This window comes from Convolutriloba macropyga, chromosome 2 (genome assembly GCF_964194025.1).
Source record: "Convolutriloba macropyga chromosome 2, txConMacr16.3, whole genome shotgun sequence".
Taxonomy (NCBI): domain Eukaryota; kingdom Metazoa; phylum Xenacoelomorpha; order Acoela; family Convolutidae; genus Convolutriloba; species Convolutriloba macropyga.
The window spans coordinates 3387947-3414072 of record NC_134469.1 but is presented as its reverse complement, the minus strand read 5'-3'; the positions used below and the strand labels follow the sequence as shown (position 1 = coordinate 3414072).

At 39.5% G+C, this 26126-nt stretch overlaps 1 protein-coding gene and 14 non-coding genes across 15 annotated transcripts in view; 14 read left to right on the top strand and 1 right to left on the bottom strand.

Annotated features, from left to right (window-relative positions):
- Positions 1-2469: 2469 nt before the first annotated feature.
- Positions 2470-26126, bottom strand: part of LOC142335566 (E3 ubiquitin-protein ligase UBR4-like) — a 126971-nt gene continuing 103314 nt past the window's right edge. The window contains exon 21 of the mRNA XM_075384105.1: positions 2470-3265. Within this exon, the coding sequence (XP_075240220.1) occupies positions 3042-3265 (224 nt within the window). The 3' untranslated portion in view covers positions 2470-3041. The remainder of the gene's footprint in view (positions 3266-26126) is intronic.
- Positions 3506-3578, top strand: Trnak-cuu (transfer RNA lysine (anticodon CUU)). The gene has a single exon. It is a non-coding gene; the product is annotated as a tRNA-Lys (tRNA).
- Positions 6520-6592, top strand: Trnak-cuu (transfer RNA lysine (anticodon CUU)). Its single transcript has one exon. It is a non-coding gene; the product is annotated as a tRNA-Lys (tRNA).
- On the top strand, positions 7796-7868 carry Trnak-cuu (transfer RNA lysine (anticodon CUU)). Its single transcript has one exon. It is a non-coding gene; the product is annotated as a tRNA-Lys (tRNA).
- Trnak-cuu (transfer RNA lysine (anticodon CUU)) lies at positions 9472-9544 on the top strand. The gene has a single exon. It is a non-coding gene; the product is annotated as a tRNA-Lys (tRNA).
- Trnak-cuu (transfer RNA lysine (anticodon CUU)) lies at positions 10297-10369 on the top strand. The gene has a single exon. It is a non-coding gene; the product is annotated as a tRNA-Lys (tRNA).
- On the top strand, positions 11119-11191 carry Trnak-cuu (transfer RNA lysine (anticodon CUU)). The gene has a single exon. It is a non-coding gene; the product is annotated as a tRNA-Lys (tRNA).
- Trnak-cuu (transfer RNA lysine (anticodon CUU)) lies at positions 11938-12010 on the top strand. Its single transcript has one exon. It is a non-coding gene; the product is annotated as a tRNA-Lys (tRNA).
- Trnak-cuu (transfer RNA lysine (anticodon CUU)) lies at positions 12760-12832 on the top strand. The gene has a single exon. It is a non-coding gene; the product is annotated as a tRNA-Lys (tRNA).
- On the top strand, positions 13582-13654 carry Trnak-cuu (transfer RNA lysine (anticodon CUU)). Its single transcript has one exon. It is a non-coding gene; the product is annotated as a tRNA-Lys (tRNA).
- Trnak-cuu (transfer RNA lysine (anticodon CUU)) lies at positions 14403-14475 on the top strand. Its single transcript has one exon. It is a non-coding gene; the product is annotated as a tRNA-Lys (tRNA).
- On the top strand, positions 15226-15298 carry Trnak-cuu (transfer RNA lysine (anticodon CUU)). Its single transcript has one exon. It is a non-coding gene; the product is annotated as a tRNA-Lys (tRNA).
- Trnak-cuu (transfer RNA lysine (anticodon CUU)) lies at positions 16046-16118 on the top strand. Its single transcript has one exon. It is a non-coding gene; the product is annotated as a tRNA-Lys (tRNA).
- On the top strand, positions 16484-16556 carry Trnak-cuu (transfer RNA lysine (anticodon CUU)). Its single transcript has one exon. It is a non-coding gene; the product is annotated as a tRNA-Lys (tRNA).
- Positions 24306-24377, top strand: Trnad-guc (transfer RNA aspartic acid (anticodon GUC)). Its single transcript has one exon. It is a non-coding gene; the product is annotated as a tRNA-Asp (tRNA).

The following is a 26126-nucleotide window of genomic DNA, read 5'->3' as shown; positions in this document are numbered from 1 at the left end:
ACAGATCGCGAAAGGAAACGGCAGATAATGATCTTAGAAATTAAGTTAAATTTTTCACAAAAAGAAAGCTCAAATTTAAAAATCAGAGAACCACTACAAAAAGATTTCTAATCACTACAATTAGGACAAAAACAACACATATTTCTTCCTTGTTGTATATGTGCTCGACAACAAGATTTCATACTTATTCAAAAAGTAAATTAATCATAGAAAAGACATAAGCAACAGAATAATATTCAAAGGCAAAAAGCCGTTTAAAACAATACCAAGTTCGGAAAAAATTGCATTAAAAACTGATAGGTAGAAATATCGGAAAAAGCTTTCTAGCAAACTCTCAAATCTGCCTTATATTGAAAGAAACCAATTGCAAACCAAAAAAATGACGAAATTCGAATAAAAACAGAAATCTTTCAATTTTATAACAACTGAAAAAATCAATATTACGAATGTAAATGTAGGTGCAAGGACAAAGCTAGAATGATAAAAACTAGAATGTGAAGAATAAGGACACAATGTAAGGAACACCGTAACAAATAGACTAAACCTTGATTTCTGAAAAAATAAAATCAAATTAAAAAATAAAGAAAAACGCGAATACATTTCACTGTTCAGCATTCGAGACATCGAAAAGACAACGAGTCATCCGAGACAAAAATCCATTCTCCTCAACAGAACAAAAAAAAGAAAAAGCAGAAATGAAACATACGAAAAATTTTGCAAAAAAAAACGATCGAAAAACTTTTAAGACTGCATTTATGAAAACAATTAAACAACTTTAACTGATTTTCAAAAACATAACGCTAAAAAACAAATGAGTTTTTATTGGAGCAAAATTAAAGTCCCTCATGTTGCACAAAAAGACTATTCCTAGTAATTTAAACCAAAATAAAACAAAAACTGACAAAATTGAAAAAAAATGCTACCAAAATCGCATTAGCATATGTACAATTTTATAAAACAAAATTACATCGAGGTAGAAAGAGGCGTTGAGTATATGAATTATCAAAAGGGAGTAGTCATATTAAATGACTTTTGACCAAAACACAGCTTAAAGATCCACAAATGAAGAAGTTAACAGAAACAAAGCCAAAAATCAACTTAAAAAATCAAGAAATTTGTGCCAATTTGAACTTTAGACGCATTTTAAGGCTCCGCAAAAAACTGCGGTAACAATTGCCGAGGCTTACGTTTCAATATAACATCGAATAAATAATATTTCTACAAAAATCCAAATTAAAAGCAAAAAAACTGGGCCACTTAGACAAAAAAAATGGCTAAAAACGGTTAATTATATGTGCCATTCGGTCAAAAACTACCTTTCAAAGTCAAAAAGTCATTCACTAAACGCAGCGCATGATCAAAAATCTTCTCTCGCTCACAAAAAATTAGTTCACACGGCAATTTTACTCACTTTCGCTTTTAGGTTAAAACAGCGTCTGAACGAGTAGTACTTCCGGTAAAAAGAAAACCGTAAGAAAACCAATACTCCTCTTCGAGTCGTAAAAAGACACACACGTTTACAATAATTGCTATGAACTGCGTTCAAGAGCAATTAAAAGATAAAAGTTAATCAACGTAATTACCAAAATTTTATAAAAGCTCGAAAGCTCTCCACTAATATTAGTCACAAACTTTGACTCACTGATCAGTTTTGAAAATTCAAAATTGGCGTCTATTTTGCCTCTGTCTCAATGCTAGAAACATCGATGCTGGTATCAACATTTCGATATTTGATTGATCAATAACGTTTGAGTTCTGATCTTCACATGTTTAAAATTAATTGTTGAATAGTTCTTCATGCATGAAAATTGATATCACGGTTTTCAATGCAGTATTGGGCAATTTTGCAGTCCTTTAGTTCTCTTACGGGCTGCTCAGCCACTTAAAATCCTCCAGTTTTTTAACCTTTTTTCCTATTCTGAGGACGCAAATTAAAGGCGTCACATGAAAAATCGGTAACGTGAAAAATCGCATAAAAAGACGACCAAACTTATATAATCTCTACAAACTTCCGCTGATACCGATTAACCGAGGTAAATTCTACGCAATACGAATTTCCTAAACCGTCAAACAAAAACAAATCCATGTAATATCTCAAATAAAAATGTGTAGGCATGTACCCACTATATGTATTCAAATTCTGGAGAAAGTTGGCAAGAAAAGGGCATCTAAAAATTATAGCAACAAAGTTTTTCAATTCAAGAACTGCTTATAGTATCACGAGCAGATGGCCAAATTACAAAGAGCAAAAAATTTCTCGTGACTTTAATTTAACCTATTTAGGTCCAGAACTCGCTCCTTTCAATCATACAGGTTTTGACTCGCTTTCATCAGTATTTTGTTAAAACAACGATTACTGTTTTTTATCACCAGCAAGACGAGGTCAGCTGTTTTTTTCCAATCACAGCCACGGCTATTAAAATTTGTACACCAAATTATACCCACCAGATAATAAAAGGAGAAAAAAGACGATTGCAATGACTTTCAATTATTCAATTATTAATTGATTAATATATAGTAACTTAACTGCTTTAACGATATCATGTTTTTAAGCAACAATTAATCAAGTATCTTCGACAGTTTCATAATGGATGGTAAGAAAGTAAATGAACTGTAAATCACGATTTATTAAACGACTGATATACAATATGTACTGTAACAATTTTCAGCTGTAACGTAATTAGTTAAATAGATAAAAATCAATATATAATATCTACGTAATTAAAAATCACTTTATCACAGCTCGAAAGCTCTCAATTAAAATTGATCACAATTTTGACTTCTTTATCAATTTTGAAACTTTAAAAACTGGCATATAGCGCGTAATATAATTCACTTTTACTGTATTGTAAATAAAAAACCGAAACTGGCATTAACGATTAGATGATTAACTGATCACTGAAATTTGAGTTCTCATGTTTTGATCTCAATAGTCCATACATCCAAATTGATATCATAGATTTCATTGCAATAATTAACTTTTTCTAGTAAATATCGATGTTGAGATTTTTTAAATGATTTTTCAATGTTTTTCAATTAAATTAAGTTCCACTCGATAGCATCTTGACAGTTTCTGCAATGTAGTTGTTCACATTCTCAGGTCCAATATCGGAAAGAAGTCCTACGATATCGCACCATTCGTCAAAACTCTCGGCCGCCAAAGCCTCTTCGAAATCAGACACTAATTTCTTGTCAATTGCCTCCAAGAACTGGTTGCTATTCTGCTTCAAATACTCGAACAGGTCCTCCGACCAGCCTCGATTTGCTGAAACAACAACATTCCCATCATAGAACTTGAGTCTAGGCTCGCTTTAATTGATATATCACATTATTTCAGTTAAAATGCTCGCGCAAATGATTTAGTGTCAAACACTTGACTGGGTGGACAAAATACGCTGAAAAATATTCTATTGATGTGTGTGTTTCATTGTCAGATATTGAATAAGTAACACTGACCCCCACGCCCAAAAATACAGGATTAAAAAAGATCAAAACAATGTGCCAAGCCCGTCTAGCTCAGTCGGTAGAGCATGGGACTCTTAATCCCAGGGTCGTGGGTTCGAGCCCCACGTTGGGCGATAAATTTTGTCCGTCTTTTTTTTCTGTCAAGAAAAATTTTTATTCGATTTATTGTCCTCAGCTTCACTCATTCACATAACCCGCGAAAACAACGCGACTTCAATGGCTGTAAATTATATTCCTAAAAACTGATTCTGTGCGTCACAGATATGGGTTTTCCCATTATAGTCCCCTCCATATGGGTTTTCCCATTATAGCCCCCTCAAATATATAACCTATACCCCCCCCCCCCATGGTAAACATACTGTAAAGGGAGCTATGATTTCGTGGAGAGGGGGGCTATAATGGGATATTGAGATTTATTCTGTTTTGCCCCCCCCCCCCCCCCGTGTTGTTTACGCCCCCCTCAACGTTAGAAAATATATATTGTTATATAGCACGTTACTATGTAAAAAATAGCACCTGCGCCTGGGGCGTAAAATATAAAAACCTTTTGTGCCCACGAATCTGTGGGGGGGGGGGACAGAAAAGATCAATATATTGCGCCATGAGCATCCTTTTCGAGTTTAAATCGGACCTTTCCTATTATAGCCCCACCCCCCGGTTAGTGATCACATGGCATATAGGCGCCCTTCAAAGAAAACAACCATAACCGTAAATGCAACATAAAGGGTGATATAATTCTGTGGGTGGGTAGATGGAGCACTATATCGTGGGGGGCATATTTTCGTGCGAGGGCGATTGTTGCTCCAGAACAATGTTGGCGATCGACTACCACCTGGACAATCAAACTGCATTGGAAACACAACCGTTCAAGACCGGCTAGCTCAGTCGGTAGAGCATGGTACTCTTAACCCAAGGGTCGCGGTTTCGAGCCCAACGTTTGGCGTATTTGAAAATTGACCTTTATAATAACTGAAGTAAAACATGCTATGAATCTTTTTATGTAACTCGGTCATAAAATTCTTGGATCTTTTCCGTTTGTGCCCCCCCCCCCAGCTTAGTGGGTGCATATTATTTGCAACCCCCAGACGCACGTGCATTATTTTTACATAATGATTTAGTATGTAATGACACGTGCTCTGTCACTGGGGGAGCATAACGTACTGGGGGGGGGGGGGCACACACGGAAAAGATCCAAATCCTTTTATTATTGCGTGCTAACTAAAACTTTTTTCCGGGATCTCTTAGTTGATGTTGCCTACCGTACCAAGTAATTTGCCAAATTATAGAACACGTGTGATTAACAAAATCTTTGTGGTAACAATATGCCATTACTACGAGCAAATATAATGCACTACGGCACGATGCGAAGCCCGGATAGCTCAGTCGGTAGAGCATAGGACTCTTAATCCCAGGGTCGAGAGATCGAGCGCAACGTTGGGCGTAAATTTAAGAAAAAAAATTCTTCGATTTATTGTCGTGAGCTTGTCATTCACATAACCCGCAAAATGTGAGCTTGTCATTCACATAACCCGCAAAATCAAGGTCTTCAATGGCTGTAAATTATATTCCTATAAGCTGATTCTGTGAGTCACAGATATGGGTTTTCCATTCTAGCCCCCCCCCCCCCACCTTAGTGGTCAAAGATAACCTAAAGCCCCGCCTTCAATAATGGTAAACATACTATAATGGTGAGCTATGATTTCGTGGAGAGGGACTGTAATGGGATAACGAGACCTATTTTATTTGCCCCCTTCCAGTGTTTTCTACGCCCCCCCCCCCCCCACGTTAGAAATTATATGTTGCTAAATAGCACGTTACTATGTAAGAAACAGCACCTGCGCCCGAGGCGCGAAGATATAAGCCCACTAACCAGGAATTTATAACAGAAAAGATCCATATATTGTACCATAAGCATCCTGTTCGATTTCAAGTCGGGCCTTTCCCATTATAGCCCCATCCCCAGAATAGTGATCACATGGTATATAGGCCCCCTTCAAAGAAAACAGGCATAACTGTAAAAGCAACATAAATGGTGACATAATTTTGTGAGTGTATAGATGGGGCACTTTTTCGTGGGAGGCAAAGTTTTGTGCGAGGGCGATTCTTATTCCAGAACATTGTTGGCGGTTGACAACCACCTGGAACACTACTGCACTTCCACTTGTTCCAGAGCAATGATGGTGGTGACTACCATCTGGACAATCAAACTGCACTGGCAACACAACTCTTCAAGCCCGGCTAGCTCAGTCAGTACAGCAGGGGACTCGTATTCCCAGGGTCGTGGTTTCCAGCCCTACGTTGGGCGTAATTTTAAGTTGAGAAAAAAATTATTCGATTTATTGCCGTGAACTTCAATCATTCACCTAACCCGCAAAAACAGCATTTTCAATTGCTGCAAATTATACTCCTATAAACTGATTCTATGCGTCACAGATAAGGGTTTCCCCAATAGAGCCCCCCACCTTAGTGGTCAAAGATAATCTATAGCCCCGCCTCCAACCATTGTACACATACTATAATGGAGAGTTATGATTTCGTGGGGAGGGGGCTGTAATGGGAAATTGAGACCAATTCTGTTTTGCCCCCTTCCAATGTTTTCTACGCCCCCCCCCCCCCAACACAGTTAGAAATTATTTTGCTAAATAGCAAGTTAATATGTGAGAAACAGCACCTGCGCCTGGGGCGTAAAGATATAAGCCCACTAATCTGGGGGAGGTAAAACAGAAAGATCCATTTATTGTGCCATGAGCATCCTGTTGGATTTTAAATTGTGTCTTTCTTATTATAGCCCCATCCCCCACTTAGTGATCACCTGGAATACAGTCCCCCTTCAAATAAAAAAAAACCATAAACATAAATGCAACCTAAAGTGTGATATAATTTTGAGAGTGAGATGTGGCATTATTTCGTGGGGTGCAAAATTTCGTGCGAGGTCGATTCTTATTCTGATTGACCACCACCTGGACCACTACTCCACCTCAATTTGTTCAAGAATAATGTTGTTGGTGACTACCACCTGGACAATTAAGCTGCACTGGCAAAACTACTTTTCAAGCCCGGCTAGCTCAGTCGGTAGAGCATGGGACTCTTAATCACAGGGTCGTGGGTTCGAGCCCCACGTTGGGCGTCTTTTAAACTTAACTTTTTACAATTGCAGAAAGAAAACATGCTATGACTTTTTTTGTATAGCTCTGTCAGAGAACTCTTTTATTACTGCATGCTACTTAAAAAAAATTTCTGGGATCTTTTCAGTCATACTACCTACCGTACCAAGTAATTAGCCAATTTATAGGACACGCAGCATTAGGAGAAATCGGGTTTTTTCCATTATAGCCCCCCCGTGAAATAATAACCCCCATTATGGTATATTAACAAGATTGGGGGTGCGGCTATAGGTTATCTGACCACTAGGGTATAATGGGAAAGACCCAATTATTGTGGTAACCATATGCTATTGCTACGAACAATTATAATGCACAACGTCCAATTCTAAGCCCGGCTAATTCAGTCGGTAGAGCATGTTACTCTTAACCCCTGAGTCGTGAGTTCGAGCCCCAGGTTGGGCGTATTTTTAAGTCTAAAAAAGTGTTCGATTTATTGTCAGGAGCTTCAATCATTCACATAACCCGCAAAAAACAACGCCTTCAATGGCTGTAAATTATAATCCTATAAACTGATTCTGTGCGTCACAGATATGGGTTTTTTCCATTATAGCCCCCTCCAACTTTAGTGGTCAAATATAACCTATAGACCCGCCTCCAACCATGACGAACATACAAAAAGGTGGGCTATGATTTCGTGGAAAGGGAGCTGTAATGGGATATTGATATCTATTCTGTTTTGCCCACTCCCAGTGTTTTTTACGGCCTCCTCCCATGTTAGAAATTATATGTTGTTATATGGCACGTTACTATTTAAAAAACAGCACCTGCGCCTGGAGCGTAAAGATGTAAGCCCACTAATCTTGGTTGGCAGTAAAACAGAAAAGATCCATATAATGTGCCATGAGCATCCTTTTGGAGTTTAAATTGGGTCTTACCGTTTATAGCCCCATCTCCTGCTTAGGGATCACATGAAATATAGCCTCCTTCAAAGAAAACGACCACAACCGTAAATGCAACATAAAGGGTGATACAATTTTGGGAGTGGGTAGATGGGCACTATTTCGCGGGGGGGGGCATAATTTCGTGCGAGGCCGATTCTTATTTCAGAAGAATGTTGGCGGTTGACTACCACCTGGACCCCTACTGCACTTCCAGTTGTTCCAGAATAATGTTGGTGGTGACTACCACCTGGACAATTAAACTGCACTGGCAACACAACTTTTCAAGCCCGGCTAGCTCAGTCGGTAGAGCATGGGACTCTTAATCCCACGGTCGTGGGTTCGAGCCCCACGTTGGGCGTAATTTTTAGTCTAAAAGAATTGTTCGATTTATTGTCAAGAGCTTAAGTCATTCACATAACCCGCAAAAACAACGCCTTCAATGGCTGTAAATTCTATTCCTATAAACTGAGTCTGTGGGTCATAGATCTGGGTTTTTTCCATTATAGGCCCCTCCACTTTAGTTGTCAAATATAACATATAGACCCGCTCCCAACCATGGCAAACAAATTATAATGGTGGGCTATAATTTTGTGTGGGAAGGGGGCTGTAATGGGATATTGATATCTATTCTGTTTTGCCCACTGCCAGTGTTTTTTACGGCCTTCTCCCACGTTAGAAATTACATGTCGTTATAAAGCACGTTACTATATAAAACACTGCACCTGCGCCTGGGGCGTAAAGATGTAAGCCCACTAATCTGGGCTGGGGGCAAAACAGAAAAGATCAATATACTGTGCCATGAGCATCCCTTTGTAGTTTAGATCGGGTCTTTCATGTTATAGCCCCATCGCCCGCTTAGTGATCACCTGGAATATAGACCCCCTTCAAATAAAACAACCATAAACGTAAATGCAACATAAAGTGTGATATAATTTTGAGAGTGGGTAGATGGGCACTATTTCGTGGGGGGGGGGGCATAATTTCGTGCGAGGCCGATTCTTATTTCAGAAGAATGTTGGCGGTTGACTACCACCTGGACCACTACTGCACTTCCAGTTGTTCCAGAATAATGTTGGTGGTGACTACCACCTGGACAATTAAACTGCACTGGCAAGACAACTTTTCCAGCCAGGCTAGCTCAGTCGGTAGAGCATGGGACTTTTAACCCAGGGTCGTGGGTTCGAGCCCCACGTTGCTCGTAATTTTTAGTCTAGAAAGAATTGTTCGATTTATTGTCGTGAGCTTAAGTCATTCACATAACCCGAAAAAACAACGCCTTCAATGGTTGTAAATTATATTCCTATAAACTGATTCTGTGCGTCACAGATCTGGGTTTTTTCCATTATAGGCCCCTCCACTTTAGTTGTCAAATAAAACATATAGACCCGCTCCCAACCATGGCAAACATATTATAATGGTAGGCCATGATTTCGTGGGAAGGGGGCTGTAATGGGATATTGATATCTATTCTGTTTTGCCCACTCCCAGTATTTTTTATGGCCTCCTCCCACGTTAGAAATTACATGTCGTTATAAAGCACGTTACTATTTAAAACACAGCACCTGCGCCTGGGGCGTAAAGATGAAAGCCCACTAGTCTTGGTTGGCCGTAAAACAGAAAAGATCCATATATTGTGCCATGAGCATAAATGTGGACTTTAAATCGGGTCTTACCGTTTATATCCAAATCTCCTGCTTAGGGATCACATGAAATATAGCCTCCTTCAAAGAAGAAACCACAACCGTAAATGCAACATAAAGGGTGATACATTTTTGGGAGTGGGTAGATGGGCACTATTTCGTGGGGGGGGATAAATTGGTGCGAGGCCGATTCTTATTTCAGAAGAATGTTGGCGGTTGACTACCACCTTGATCACTACTGCCCTTCCACTTGTTCCAGAAAAATGTTGGTGGTAACTACCTAGTGGACAATCAAACTGCACTGGCAACACTACTTCTCAAGCCCGGCTAGCTCAATAGGTAGAGCAAGGGACTCTTAATCCCAGGGTCATGGGCTCGAGCCCCACGTTGGGCGAAATTTTAAGTCTAAAAAAATTGTTTGATTTATTGTTGTGAGGTTCAATAATTCACATAAACCGCAAAAACAACGCCTTCAATGGCTGTCAATTATATTCTTATCAACTGATTCTGTACGTCACAGATGCGGGATTTTTCCATTATAGCCCCCCTCCCACCTTAGTGGTCAAATATAACCCATAGCCCCGCCTCCAACCACGATAAACATACTATAATGGTGGGCTATGTTTGCTTGGGGGAGGGGCTGTAATGGGATATTGAGATCTATTCTGTTTTGCCCACCTCCCAGTGTTTTTACGCCTTCCCCCGACGTTAGAAAATATATGTTGTTATATGGCACGTAACTATGTATAAAAAAAGCACCTGCGCCTGGGGCGCAAAGATATACGCCCACTATTCTGGGCTGTGGGCCAAACAAAAAAGATCAATATATTGTGCCATGAGCATCCTTTTGGAGTTTAGATCGGGTCTTTCCTATTATAGCCCTATCCCCCTCTTAGTGATCACCTGGAATATAGGCCCCCTTCAAATAAAACAACCATAAACGTAAATGCAACATAAAGTGTGAGATAATTTTGAGAGTGGGAAGATGGGGCACTATTTCGTGGGGTGCAAAATTTTGTGCGAGGTCGATTCTTATTACGGCTGACTACCACCTGGACCATTACTTCACCTCAAATTGTTCAAGAATAATGTTGGTGGTGACTACCACCTGGACAATTAAACTGCACTGGCAAAAATACTTTTCAAGCCCGGCTAGCTCAGTCGGTAGAGCATGGGACTCTTAATCCCAGGGTCGTGGGTTCGAGCCCCACGTTGGGCGAAATTTTAAGTCTAAAAAAATTGTTTGATTTATTGTTGTGAGGTTCAATAATTCGCATAACCCGCAAAAACAACGCCTTCAAGGGCTGTCAATTATATTCTTATAAACTGATTCTGTACGTCACAGATGTGGGTTTTTTCCATTATAGCCCCCTCCCACCTTAGTGGTCAAATATAACCCATAGCCCCGCCTCCAACCACGATAAACATACTATAATGGTGGGCTATGTTTGCGTGGGGAGGGGGCTGTAATCGGATATTGAGATCTATTCTGTTTTGCCCACCTCCCAGTGTTTTCACGCCTTCCCCCGACGTTAGAAATTATATGTTGTTATATAGCACGTAACTATGTATAAAAAAGCACTTGCGCCTGGGGCGCAAAGATATACGCCCACTAATCTGGGCTGGCGGCCAAACAGAAAAGATCAATATATTGTGCCATGATTATCCTTTTGGAGTTTAGATCGGGTCTTTCCTGTTATAGCCCCATCGCCCGCTTAGTGATCACCTGGAATATAGGCCCCCTTCAAATAAAACAACCATAAACGTAAATGCAACATAAAGTGTGATATATTTTGAGAGTGGGTAGATGGGGCACTATTTTGTGGGGTGCAAAATTTCGTGCGAGGTCGATTCTTATTCCGGCTGACTACCACCTGGACCATTACCTCACCTCAAATTGTTCAAGAATAATGTTGGTGGTGACTACCACCTGGACAATTAAACTGCACTGGCAAAAATACTTTTCAAGCCCGGCTAGCTCAGTCGGTAGAGCATGGGACTCTTAATCCCAGGGTCGTGGGTTCGAGCCCCACGTTGGGCGAAATTTTAAGTCTAAAAAAATTGTTTGATTTATTGTTGTGAGGTTCAATAATTCGCATAACCCGCAAAAACGCCTTCAAGGGCTGTCAATTATATTCTTATAAACTGATTCTGTACGTCACAGATGTGGGTTTTTTCCATTATAGCCCCCTCCCACCTTAGTGGTCAAATATAACCCATAGCCCCGCCTCCAACCACGATAAACATACTATAATGGTGGGCTATGTTTGCGTGGGGAGGGGGCTGTAATCGGATATTGAGATCTATTCTGTTTTGCCCACCTCCCAGTGTTTTCAAGCCTTCCCCCGACGTTAGAAATTATATGTTGTTATATAGCACGTAACTATGTATAAAAAAGCACTTGCGCCTGGGGCGCAAAGATATACGCCCACTAATCTGGGCTGGGGGCCAAACAGAAAAGATCAATATATTGTGCCATGATTATCCTTTTGGAGTTTAGATCGGGTCTTTCCTGTTATAGCCCCATCGCCCGCTTAGTGATCACCTGGAATATAGGCCCCCTTCAAATAAAACAACCATAAACGTAAATGCAACATAAAGTGTGATATATTTTGAGAGTGGGTAGATGGGGCACTATTTTGTGGGGTGCAAAATTTCGTGCGAGGTCGATTCTTATTCCGGCTGACTACCACCTGGACCATTACCTCACCTCAAATTGTTCAAGAATAATGTTGGTGGTGACTACCACCTGGACAATTAAACTGCACTGGCAAAAATACTTTTCAAGCCCGGCTAGCTCAGTCGGTAGAGCATGGGACTCTTAATCCCAGGGTCGTGGGTTCGAGCCCCACGTTGGGCGAAATTTTAAGTCTAAAAAAATTGTTTGATTTATTGTTGTGAGGTTCAATAATTCGCATAACCCGCAAAAACAACGCCTTCAAGGGCTGTCAATTATATTCTTATAAACTGATTCTGTACGTCACAGATGTGGGTTTTTTCCATTATAGCCCCCTCCCACCTTAGTGGTCAAATATAACCCATAGCCCCGCCTCCAACCACGATAAACATACTATAATGGTGGGCTATGTTTGCGTGGGGAGGGGGCTGTAATCGGATATTGAGATCTATTCTGTTTTGCCCACCTCCCAGTGTTTTCACGCCTTCCCCCGACGTTAGAAATTATATGTTGTTATATAGCACGTAACTATGTATAAAAAAGCACTTGCGCCTGGGGCGCAAAGATATACGCCCACTAATCTGGGCTGGGGGCCAAACAGAAAAGATCAATATATTGTGCCATGATTATCCTTTTGGAGTTTAGATCGGGTCTTTCCTGTTATAGCCCCATCGCCCGCTTAGTGATCACCTGGAATATAGGCCCCCTTCAAATAAAACAACCATAAACGTAAATGCAACATAAAGTGTGATATATTTTGAGAGTGGGTAGATGGGGCACTATTTTGTGGGGTGCAAAATTTCGTGCGAGGTCGATTCTTATTCCGGCTGACTACCACCTGGACCATTACCTCACCTCAAATTGTTCAAGAATAATGTTGGTGGTGACTACCACCTGGACAATTAAACTGCACTGGCAAAAATACTTTTCAAGCCCGGCTAGCTCAGTCGGTAGAGCATGGGACTCTTAATCCCAGGGTCGTGGGTTCGAGCCCCACGTTGGGCGAAATTTTAAGTCTAAAAAAATTGTTTGATTTATTGTTGTGAGGTTCAATAATTCGCATAACCCGCAAAAACAACGCCTTCAAGGGCTGTCAATTATATTCTTATAAACTGATTCTGTACGTCACAGATGTGGGTTTTTTCCAATATAGCCCCCTCCCACCTTAGTGGTCAAATATAACCCATAGCCCCGCCTCCAACCACGATAAACATACTATAATGGTGGGCTATGTTTGCGTGGGGAGGGGGCTGTAATCGGATATTGAGATCTATTCTGTTTTGCCCACCTCCCAGTGTTTTCACGCCTTCCCCCGACGTTAGAAATTATATGTTGTTATATAGCACGTAACTATGTATAAAAAAGCACTTGCGCCTGGGGCGCAAAGATATACGCCCACTAATCTGGGCTGGGGGCCAAACAGAAAAGATCAATATATTGTGCCATGATTATCCTTTTGGAGTTTGGATCGGGTCTTTCCTGTTATAGCCCCATCGCCCGCTTAGTGATCACCTGGAATATAGGCCCCCTTCAAATAAAACACCCATAAACGTAAATGCAACATAAAGTGTGATATATTTTGAGAGTGGGTAGATGGGGCACTATTTCGTGGGGTGCAAAAATTCGTGCGAGGTCGATTCTTATTCCGGCTGACTACCACCTGGACCATTACCTCACCTCAAATTGTTCAAGAATAATGTTGGTGGTGACTACCACCTGGACAATTAAACTGCACTGGAAAAAATACTTTTCAAGCCTGGCTAGCTCAGTCGGTAGAGCATGGGACTCTTAATCCCAGGGTCGTGGGTTCGAGCCCCACGTTGGGCGAAATTTTAAGTCTTTAAAAAATTGTTTGATTTCTTGTGAGGTTCAATAATTCACATAACCCGCAAAAACAACGCCTTCAATGGCTGTCAATTATATTCTTATCAACTGATTCTGTACGTCACAGATGCGGGATTTTTCCATTATAACCCCCCTCCCACCTTAGTGGTCAAATATAACCCATAGCCCCGCCTCCAACCACGATAAACATACTATAATGGTGGGCTATGATTGCGTGGGGAGGGGGCTGTAATGGGATATTGAGATCTATTCTGTTTTGCACACCTCCCAGTGTTTTCACGCCTTCCCCCGACGTTAGAAATTATATGTTGTTATATAGCACGTAACTATGTATAAAAAAGCACTTGCGCCTGGGGCGCAAAGATATACGCCCACTAATCTGGGCTGGGGGCCAAACAGAAAAGATCAATATATTGTGCCATGATTATCCTTTTGGAGTTTAGATCGGGTCTTTCCTGTTATAGCCCCATCGCCCGCTTAGTGATCACCTGGAATATAGGCCCCCTTCAAATAAAACAACCATAAACGTAAATGCAACATAAAGTGTGATATATTTTGAGAGTGGGTAGATGGGGCACTATTTCGTGGGGTGCAAAAATTCGTGCGAGGTCGGTTCTTATTCCGGCTGACTACCACCTGGACCATTACCTCACCTCAAATTGTTCCGGAATAATGTTGGTGGTGACTACCACCTGGACAATTAAACTGCACTGGAAAAAATACTTTTCAAGCCCGGCTAGCTCAGTCGGTAGAGCATGGGACTCTTAATCCCAGGGTCGTGGGTTCGAGCCCCACGTTGGGCGAAATTTTAAGTCTAAAAAAATTGTTTGATTTATTGTTGTGAGGTTCAATAATTCGCATAACCCGCAAAAACGCCTTCAAGGGCTGTCAATTATATTCTTATAAACTGATTCTGTACGTCACAGATGCGGGATTTTTCCATTATAACCCCCCTCCCACCTTAGTGGTCAAATATAACCCATAGCCCCGCCTCCAACCACGATAAACATACTATAATGGTGGGCTATGATTGCGTGGGGAGGGGGCTGTAATGGGATATTGAGATCTATTCTGTTTTGCCCACCTCCCAGTGTTTTTACGCCTTCCCCCGACGTTAGAAATTATATGTTGTTATATAGCACGTAACTATGTATAAAAAAGCACTTGCGCCTGGGGCGCAAAGATATACGCCCACTAATCTGGGCTGGGGGCCAAACAGAAAAAATCAATATATTGTGCCATGATTATCCTTTTGGAGTTTAGATCGGGTCTTTCCTGTTATAGCCCCATCGCCCGCTTAGTGATCACCTGGAATATAGGCCCCCTTCAAATAAAACAACCATAAACGTAAATGCAACATAAAGTGTGATATATTTTGAGAGTGGGTAGATGGGGCACTATTTTGTGGGGTGCAAAATTTCGTGCGAGGTCGATTCTTCTTCCGGTTGACTACCACCTGGACCACTACTTCACCTCAAATTGTTCAAGAATAATGTTGGTGGTGACTACCACCTGGACAATTAAACTGCACTGGCGAAAATACTTTTCAAGAAGCCCGGCTAGCTCAGTCGGTAGAGCATGGGACTCTTAATCCCAGGGTCGTGGGTTCGAGCCCCACGTTGGGCGAAATTTTAAGTCTTTAAAAACTTGTTTGATTTCTTGTGAGGTTCAATAATTCACATAACCTGCAAAAACAACGCCTTCAAGGGCTGTCAATTATATTCTTATAAACCGATTCTGTACGTCCTATATGTGGGTTTTTTCCATTATAGCCCCCCTCCCACCTTAGTGGTCAAATATAACCCATAGCCCCGCCTCCAACCACGATAAACATACTATAATGGTGGGCTATGATTGCGTGGGGAGGGGGCTGTAATGGGATATTGAGATCTATTCTGTTTTGCCCACCTCCCAGTGTTTTTACGCCTTCCCCGACGTTAAAAATTGTATGTTGTTATATAGCACGTAACTATGTATAAAAAAGCACTTGCGCCTGGGGCGCAAAGATATACGCCCACTAACCTGGGCTGGGGGCCAAACAGAAAAGATCAATATATTGTGCCATGATTATCCTTTTGGAGTTTAGATCGGGTCTTTCCTGTTATAGCCCCATCGCCCGCTTAGTGATCACCTGGAATATAGGCCCCCTTCAAATAAAACAACCATAAACGTAAATGCAACATAAAGTGTGATATATTTTGAGAGTGGGTAGATGGGGCACTATTTTGTGGGGTGCAAAATTTCGTGCGAGGTCGATTCTTCTTCCGGTTGACTACCACCTGGACCACTACTTCACCTCAAATTGTTCAAGAATAATGTTGGTGGTGACTACCACCTGGACAATTAAACTGCACTGGCAAAAATACTTTTCAAGCCCGGCTAGCTCAGTCGGTAGAGCATGGGACTCTTAATCCCAGGGTCGTGGGTTCGAGCCCCACGTTGGGCGTCTTTTGAATTTAACTTATTACAATTGCAGACAGAAAACATGCTATGAATCATTTTTTATAGCTCGGTCAGAAAACTTTTTCATTACTGCATGCTACCTAAAAATTTTTTCTGGGATCTTTTCAGTCATACTTCCTACCGTACCAAGTAATTCGCCAATTTATAGGACAGGCGGCATTAGGGGAAATCGGGTTTTTTCCATTATAGCCCCCCCGTGAAATAATAGCCCCCCGTTATGGCATATTAACAAGATTGGGGTGGGGCTATTAGGCTGGGGGGGGGGGGCTATAATGTGAAAGACCCGATCATTGTGGTAACCATATGCTATTGCTACGAACAATTATAATGCACACCGTTATATGCTAAGCCCTGCTAGCTCAGTCGGTAGAGCATGGGACTCTTAATCCCAGGGTCGTGGGTTCGAGCCCCACGTTGGGCGTTACAATTGATTTTTTTTCGAGCATTTCGGAAGCCCGCTGGGGAAAGAAGCAGACCTGAAGAAATGTAGACTTATCTCAACTAGCCAATCAGCTTTGAGGAAATTTAACAGACAGCTTTGTATCTCATTAACATAAACATAGCGTTCCGCCCGAATTATAAATACATACTATATGTGCAAAATATATTTTCTACATTAATACACGTCTGCTTCAAAACTCGTCACCTTGCGGAACACCCTGTCATAGAAATAAGAACATAGATTATATGCCAGTACATTAAATGTAGGCTGATACCAAACAGGGAACCGTACACAGTAAAAATTTTCCACATGGATGTAGTGCTACGATAACATAATGCACAAAAACTCCTCTTAGCAATCGGATCTTTTCCGTTTGTTTCCCCCAGTAAGGTATGCCCCCTCCCCGTTACAGACCACGTGTCATTACGTGGTTACATGGTAAATCATTGTGTAAAAGTATGGCACGAGCGCCGGACAAATTGATCTCGAACGACAGGCGGGGCAATTTAATTGGGGCAGGGGAGGGGGCTTTAGCCTACATAAATTTTTATGGGAGAAACAGTTTCCGACTGTGGAGGAGTTTCAGCTCTCGACATCCCCCTCGACATTCATCTCAGATTGCTCTGCTGAGCAACTGCTGTTCAAAATTGCTTCGAAGAGAGTGAGTGAAGAATGAAACTAGCCCCGAGAACTCGAGTTCATGCAAAAAGTTGAACAAGCTGAGAACTAAAGTAAAGCAGACATTTTTGACTAGCGAAGTAAAAAACATAACAGGAGAAGACGCGAAGTACAATCCAAAGTATGACTTTATATACGCATATGAACAAAAAATATTTAAAAAAATTTTTTGGCCAGACCTAGAGTTTTAAATAAAATAAAACTAATTTTAAAATGAAAATATTCTCACTTAAAAAGCTTAGAATGAGTACACAAAACAGAAAGGTTGAGGGAATTAATGACCTACAAAAAACTAAAGAATATTGCAAAAAACAGGTTAATTTTGAAAGTCAGGGCCGTCAAAGTAACAAAACATAACCGACTAACGTCGGGCGAATTGCTCTCAAACGACCGGCGAGCGGTTGGCTTGGTCAGTAGCTAGCCACGGGGGGGGGGGGGGTGCACCGGGGGCTGAAGGGGGCAGCACTGGGTGGGGGGGGGGGCAAAAGCGCGGTGGGGGTGGAGCCAATAGTGGGGGTGGGGGGTCAACAAAGGGGGGGGTTGTCAACCTCTAAGAACAACATCTCACACCATAAGTATAAGTCTCCAAGACAGTTTGAGCTGAAACAGACCTGAAAGGCTCTAAGAGCACTTAATGCCCGCTGGGCGCTACCTGTTTATCCCGTTTTTGAGGACGAAAAGTCAAAAGCGTCAGACGAAAAATTGGTCAAGCGAAAAATCGCATAAAAAAAAGACCGACAGGACTAATATATTTGCTACAAACTTCGTTTGAGAGCAATTAAAAAACACAATTGATGCCAGAAGCCTCAACCACACCAGACAGCAAGATTTTACAAGTCGCCAAATAATTTTTAGTAATTCCAATGTCTCAAAAAAGTTCTCGACTGAAAAGGGAGAACAGAAATACAAATGAAGGGACAAAATTCACAAATCTACTTAAACTTAAGACAAACGGTATCTCAATCAGATAAAACGTTAGCTGAAAGCTGGAGCCAAAGAACTGGAAAAAAAATGCCGCACAAAAAGGTCAATGAGTACTCTTATTTTGAGAACAGGCAATAAGATTGAAAGAAAAACCAAAAACAATAGCTGAAAGCTGCAGCGTTCAAACTTAGGCAGATTAAAAAAACCCATGGACTATTAATTAGGTTCATTTATGGCGCATTAGCAAGCAAAGAGATCTGTTATCAATGACACTAAATGACAGGAGAACCGAAATATTTAAAAAGGCGTGAAATTCAGAGATGCACTACTATTTGAAGAAAAATAGTGTCAAAGTGATTAACAGCGCTAAAAATCAACTTTTACTTTTTGACTAGAAATCATGTGTCAAAATCATACAACTGATTCTTATGCACACCGGAACATTGATTACATACACTTCTGATTGGCAAACGCTGAAAGCTGTAATAAATGAGACTAAACGATAAGACAACAAAACAACCAATTCTCGCAAAATTTTTAAAACTCGCTTATAGTTTTTAAACGCATAAAGTGAAAAAGTCAAAGAAAGCATTAACCACGGACTGTAAAAATTATTTCCATTAACTAAATCTCCATTAGCAACCGACCAGACCTGTAATCGATGAGAATAAGTGATAACAGAGCAATCAGCACAAATGTTTGTTGTAAACAAACAGCATATACGTCATGGAAAGCAACAGCTATGATTTGCAGCGATTACTTCAATTACTTTGTAAGTCCATAGCACACGATAAAACCTGTCAAAAATAGTAATGAAATATAAGACGACGAAGTGAATAATAAAAACTCTCGAATAATACAAAACTCGATATAAAACTTCTCAGGAAAAATTATTGCCAAAGACATAGAAGGCAAAAACTACGGACTGCAACAAATAATTCCATAAGCTAAAACTCTATAAGCAACCGATGACACCTATCATTGAGGAAAATAATTGATAGGAGCAATAACAATAAAAACAAATATATGCAAAACTGAAAATGTAGTATAATATTGGTAAAAGAACAGCCCCGAAGAAATAGAAACGGATAACTAAGAACTGAAGCTATTATTTCGATAACGTTAAGAATCGTTAGTAACTGATAAGACCAGTCAAAAATGATAGTAAAAAATAACTAAGTGAACAACTTGGAAGCCAGAAATTCGAATTTAGCCAGCAGATTGCCGGAAAATAGCCACCGTTGACGCGCTAGACGCACATCGGGATTAAAACAGAAAAGAGATAGAAAATGAAATAATTTCTTCCTAAGTTCCGAAAAATGTTCTCATTCAGTGGTAAGTTTCAGTTATATTCTAAACCCATATTTAATTCAGCTTCTAAACTGAAAGGTATTAGGCTTAATACTATTTTCAGCTAACACTCGCAGTAATGAACTTGGATAACCTAATGCACTATGAGTTAATGACCGGGCTTTATCGGTTTATGCCGTTTCTTTTGATTTTGATTTTTCTCTTTTTACATCGACCGTATTCAGTACATTACGTGATTCAATGCGTGAAAGAATTCACCTCCATTCAGCTGAATTAAGAGTGAGGTAAGTCAGAAATCAAGAGTCAAAATCGTGACTTACGTAAAATGAAAAACGTGATCAAAAGGTAAAGCGAATTAAGAAAAGGGAGCGCCTAAATAATAGCCATTGCGATGTTGACGGCGGCTATTAATAAAGCTACTTGAAAAAATTTACGTTCAAAGTCATAGAAAATAATAGCTTCGAACGGTAACAATTAAACCGATTAACTTGCTCTTCATTAGCATCCTATGCGACTTATCTCTAATGATAATAAATGATTTAGAAGAACAATAAGTACAACATGTGCTCGCCAAACTCAAAAATTCACTTTTCAATTTTTTGAGAACAAATGGTGTCAAAGTAACAAACATAGCCGACTAACGTCGGGCGAATTGGCTTCGTCAGTAGCTAGCTACGCTTTAGATTAATTGAAGGGGTGTAAGGTGAGCGCAGCGGGTGGTGACCGCAACTTAACAGTGGATTGGGGGTACTGATGTGGGGGCTGTGGGTGGGTGGGGGATCAAATTCTAAGAACCACCCTTCACAACATAGGTATAAGTATAAGTCTCCAAAACAGTTTCTGTTATTCGCATACTTGCAGACTAGTGGGCTGAACGGCTCTAAGAAAACTTTATGCAAACTGGGCGCTACCTCTTATCACATTTCTGAAGAAGAACGTCAATTTGGTCGGAAGAAGAATTGGTCAAGCGCAAAATTGCATATTCATGATAAACAATCTACTAGAACTCACTGTTAATGAGGATCAGAGATGATGACATTGCGCCACATAACAGCAGCTGAAGTGCGGCATCAACAAATAGAGAGAGAGAGAGATAGTGAGAGACAGAGAGAGAGAGAGAGAGAGAGAGAGAGAGAGAGAGAGAGAGAGAGATAAAACGTGAACGAGAAGGAGAAGGAAAGAAACCGTAACCGAAAGAGAGGTAGAAACATTTTAACATTTTCCATGATGGACTTCGACTCTGCAACTTCCAGTTTTCTAGCCTTGTTAGTAAACAAATCATAGAAAGAAACTCAAAAAGGCAAAATTAAAACCAAAATTTTTAAACTTCGGAGTAAAAAAATTTCAAAGCCATTTTTTGTCTGAAAAGTTCTGTCAAGTAACCCATCTCCAAGACTTAAAAGTTTCGGTGGCCAGTAATGGTCGTTAAACTAGGAAAAGGACAAAAAATATTAACAAATTTTGGAAACAATTGCAAACTTAAACAAAATCTTGCTAAAAATCAAGATATTATTATCTTAAGAACCAATTAATTGTTTCAAGAGACTATCCAATATCTCTATTTCAAGACTTAAATAGTTGAACTGCCTCATAAAGATCCATACACTTGGAATTGAAAACTTCCAAAAACTTGAAAAATTATTTAATTTTATCCAAAAATTACAAAAACTGGAGTCATAAAATCTTATTGATCGCCATCCCATGAACTCTAGAAACTATGAAGCAGATTATTATTAAACCTAGGCGGAGGTCCCAGGGCCCCTGGCGCCGCAAAAAGTTCATAAACTTGAAAAAAAATTGCAAAAATTTTAAAATAAAATGCTTAAATTTGTGATATTAAATTCGTGAAAAACATTCCATTACATCTATGAACTAAACAGTAACCTATTATCAAACCCTAGAGGAAATTCCGTGGCTCTTGAGGGCAGAGAGACCTAAAAAAATACTAAAAATTCAAAAAACTCAAAAAATGGCAAATTTTATAAGAAAAAATTGCTAAAACCTGTGATATTAAAAAAATGAAAATTAATCCATGACCAACAAAAATTTTGCAGTAATTTATTATCAAAGCCTAAAGGAGGCTTTATGGCCCTCGATGCTCAAAAAACCTGATTAATGACTATAAAAGTCAAAATTCAAAAAAAGTGGCAAAAATTGTCAAACAATTTTTAAAATCCTTATGTTAAAATCTTGTAAGACATTCCATTAAACCTAAAATTATACAGTAACCTATTTTCAAAACCTAGAGGAGGTAATTTGGATTTTGAGGCTGAAAAAATCCTAAAAAACCACAAACTTTCAGAAAAAAACTTAAAAAAAGCAAGTGTTATCAAAAATTGCTAAAATTTTTGACAAAAAAGTTGAAAAACTATTCCATGGCCAATTTAAAAAAAATGTCAGTAATTTAGGATGTTTTCTGGCCCCTGGGTCTGAAATGACCTGAATAAGAAAAAACAAATGTCAAAAAACTGGAAAAAAATTGCTCATTTAGTCAAAAAGAATGCTAAAATTCGTGATGTTAAAATGTTGAAACCATTCCATTACCACTAGAAACTACGTAGTAACCTATTATTGAAAGCTAGAGTAAGTTTCTTGACACCTGGGGCTGATAATAATCAAACAATGTCAAAAATTGTCAACAGTGGGGTGGGGTAACAGCCCGCGTGCGGGGTGGGGCAAAAGTTGAGGGGGGATCAACAGTGGAGGGGTCTTCAACCTCTAAGAACCGCCCTTCACACCCTAAGTATAAGTCTCCAACACAGTTTGAGCTGAAACAGAGCTGCAAGTCTCTAAGAGCAGTTAATCTCCGCTGGGCTGCTTACCTCGTTTTTGAGGACGAAAAGTCACAAACGTCAAACGAAAAATCGGTCAAGCGAAAAATCGCATAAAAAAGACCGACAGGACTAATACAATTGCTACAAACTTCGTTTGACAGCAATTAAAAACCATTAGGCATGGACTATTAATTAGGTTCATTTATGGCGCATTAGCAACCAAAGAGATCTGTTATTAATGACACTAAACGACAGGACAACCGCAATATTTAAAAAGGGGCAAAATTCAGAAATGCACTATAATTTTATGAAAAATAGTGTCAAAGAGATTAACAACATTAGCCACCCTTAGATGAAATAGAGCTACTGCAATAGGGCGCAATTAGAACGCATATGTATAATATCAATAGAACGTAAAAGAAAGAACACTGAAACACAAGTTAAAGTTATTCGCCTGAAAAAATTCTCATACAAAAACCAAAAATTCGCTTAAACACCAATTCCCCAATCCACTTTAAAAGCAGTTTGAAAAAAATCACGCCTCAAACCTTCTCGCGTTTTCACTCCCTTCACTTCGGCGTGACTAAAATCACCACTCCAATTTGACTTCTCATTGTCGTGAAACAGCCGAAAAAAAGTTGAAACATACCCGGCAGATTGCCGGAAAATAGCCGCCGTTGATTCCAATAAGCATGATTGGGATTGAAATAACAGAAGATAATAAAAAAAAGATTTTTGTACAAAAACATTTTTTTAAGTCCGATTTATTTTGATGGCATTTCGTTGTTGAACATACTTCTGTTTCTTAGAGAGAGGCTACAGGGGCTACTATCAATAACAATAAGCATTAGAGAGAGGTTACTAATACTTATAGGACCGACGTTCAAATAGCGGGCATCTAAAATTGGGCTTTATGGCTTTATCCCGTTTCTATTTCTGACTTCAATTTTTTATACTGACTCTGTTCATTTTGAATTGCTTTACTGAGCAACTGATGTTCAAAATCACTTTTAGCAGAATGAGAGAAGAGAGAAACTAGCCTAGAGAAGTCAAAAAGATTTCACGCAAAATGTTGAAAAAGCGGCAAAATGAGGTAAAGCGAAACATTTTTTTATTCGACGAAGTAAAAAACATAGCAGGACAAGACCTGACGTACAATTCAAAGAATTTTCATTGACTAAACAGAAAAACTAGACTTAGAATGGACAATGAGTGAATTCATAAAACCATTTTTAAAAAAATCAGAATAAAAAATTAAGAAATAAACAGAAAATCAGTGTCAAAATGCCGCATGTGAACAAAAAAACCACTAGCGCGAAATGAAAATTTAATTCAAACAAAAAACTAGGCCTAGAATGAGCTGTGAATGGATTGGGAAAACCAGTTAGAAAAAAATCCGATCCAAAAAATCGAAAAAACAGTAAAAATCAGAGTGAAATTGCCGCATGTGAACAAAAAACCACTACAGAGAAACCGAATTTTTGTTCAAACACCGTTTTCTCACTCTACTTTAAAATTAGAGCGAAAAAAATTCACGCCGCAAAACCACTCGCTTTTTCGCTCCACTTCCTGTTTCGGCGTGACCAAAATCACTACTCTAATTTGACTTCAAAAATCATGAAAATGTGTGAACAGATCTTAAAAAAAAGACAGCGCCCCAATACAATTCAAATTCTTTGAATTGTAAAAAAAATAGGAGCGCTATAATAGCCGGCTGAGAAGATGAGGGCGGCTATAAAAAAATCTTTAAAAAAGAGCGCACCAATAGAATCCAAAATAGGATTGTAAAAATCAGGAGCGCTATAAAAGCCTGCTGGAAAGTGAAGAGAGGTTAACAATAAATTGCATAGCCAACTAAAACGACGTCCGACTAATCTATTGCAGCCGACTAAGAAATTGCTTAATATGGTGAACGAGAGAAATTCCTAAAGCTCCAGGCAAAAATTTTACATAAAAGGCACACGCGTTTACAAGAATGTTTCAAACTTCGCGGGAGAGCAGTTAAAAACCACCAATCCAATTAATCTTAGATTCTACCATGTCTCTGTTAGTATAGTGGTGAGTATCCCAGACTGTCACTCTGGAGACCGGGGTTCGATTCCCCGACAGAGAGAGTTTTGCACTAAATAGCGAATGAACTTAACCTTTCCAAAAGTTCAGACAACTTTTTATCCTATCATATATATAACTTGAAGCAGTTATATTGACAAGCCACTTATTTATATTGAAGAAACGAAAACAAATTCAACTTACTTTTGGTTTCAAATATATTACCAAAATGCCGCCATATAAGTTCAGCTGCATTAAGCTGTTAGAGAGAAAAATTTTGATCACGAACAAATTGAGAGGAAAGGCAGTTGAAAGGTGGCATCGGTCAAGGAGTGGATTTTGCATAAAAAACACGTCTATAATAAATGCTCGAAACGGTTTGACATAGCAATTAATTGAGAACATAGCCGGCAGATTGCCGGAATAGCTTCGAAAGAATAGACCTGCGTGCCATATAATAGAGATAGAAACAGATAAAGATCTAAATTGAAAAAAAAATTGACGCCGCTCAAAAAACTAGGTAAAAAACATTCAGCGATAAATTAATAAAGCTTGTTAAAATTCATTCCGCAGAAGCCTCTTATTAGGGACCTTTACTGCACAAATGAGTTCCTTTGACCTTAAACAAATTCAAATTAAACTTAATTTTTAAAGTGCAAAAGTCATTTTATTGAGTGAGGTAAGTCACGTGTGATCAAAATCTAATCACGCAAATAACCTAAAAACTTTTGCTAAAGCGAATGAGAAATGACGTCACGCGCGCAAATGCCGTTAGTGAGAGGAAGAAGTCATTTAGAAAATTTGACTTCCTCAGCTTTGCTGTGTGAACAAATGTAAAACGAAAAAAGAGCGTCAGACGACGGAACAAAAAAAAACATAGCAGGACAAGTCCTAACGTACAATTCAAAGAATTTTCATTGACTAAACAGAAAACTAGACCTAGAACGGACTATGAATGGATTGGGAAAACCATTTAGAAAAAATCCGATCCAAAAAATCGAAAAAACAGTAAAAATCAAAGTGAAATTGCCGCATGTGAACAAAAAGCCACTAGCGAGAAAGCGAATTTTTGTTCAAACACCGTTTTCTCACTTTCCTTTAAATTTAGAGCGAAAAATTTCACGCCGCAAAATCACTCGCTTTTTCGCTCCACTTCCTGTTTTGGCGTGACCGAAATCACTACTCCAATTTGACTTCAAAAAATCATGAAAATGTGTGAACAGATCTTTAAAAAAAGACAGCGCCACAATACAATTCAAATTCTTTGAATTGTAAAAAACCAAGAGCACCGCAATATAGCTTCGCTCAGCTTACAGCTATAATAACTGGAAAAAGTTACTAAGAGCTCACATCAGCAGCTATAATAAAACTCTACTGCGCCCGATTTCTTAAACGTAGAGCATCCCAGTTGCTATTCAATTTTCACGCCAGTCCGTCAGTATTTTTCCATCGAACCGCAAACTATTTCACAGAGATCTTTCACTTTACCGAAGAAAAATGTGGCCTTTCCATGAATAGCAATCCCACGAAATTATAGCCCCCATTATGGTATAAGTACGGTAATTGGAGGTGAAAATTACCGACAAATTTAGCAGTGACAAATAAAAGCACTTTAATACAAGACCTAAATATTCAATTCTCAATGTTATAAATGTTTTCAACCTAGTTTTTTCCAAAAACCTAAACACAACCGACTAACGTCGGGCGAATTGTTCTCAAACAACTGGCAAACGGTTGGCTTCGTTAGTAGCTAGACACGGTTTAGTGAGGCTAGCTTTAGCTTAATTGAAGGCGCTTGAGCTCAGCACAGCAG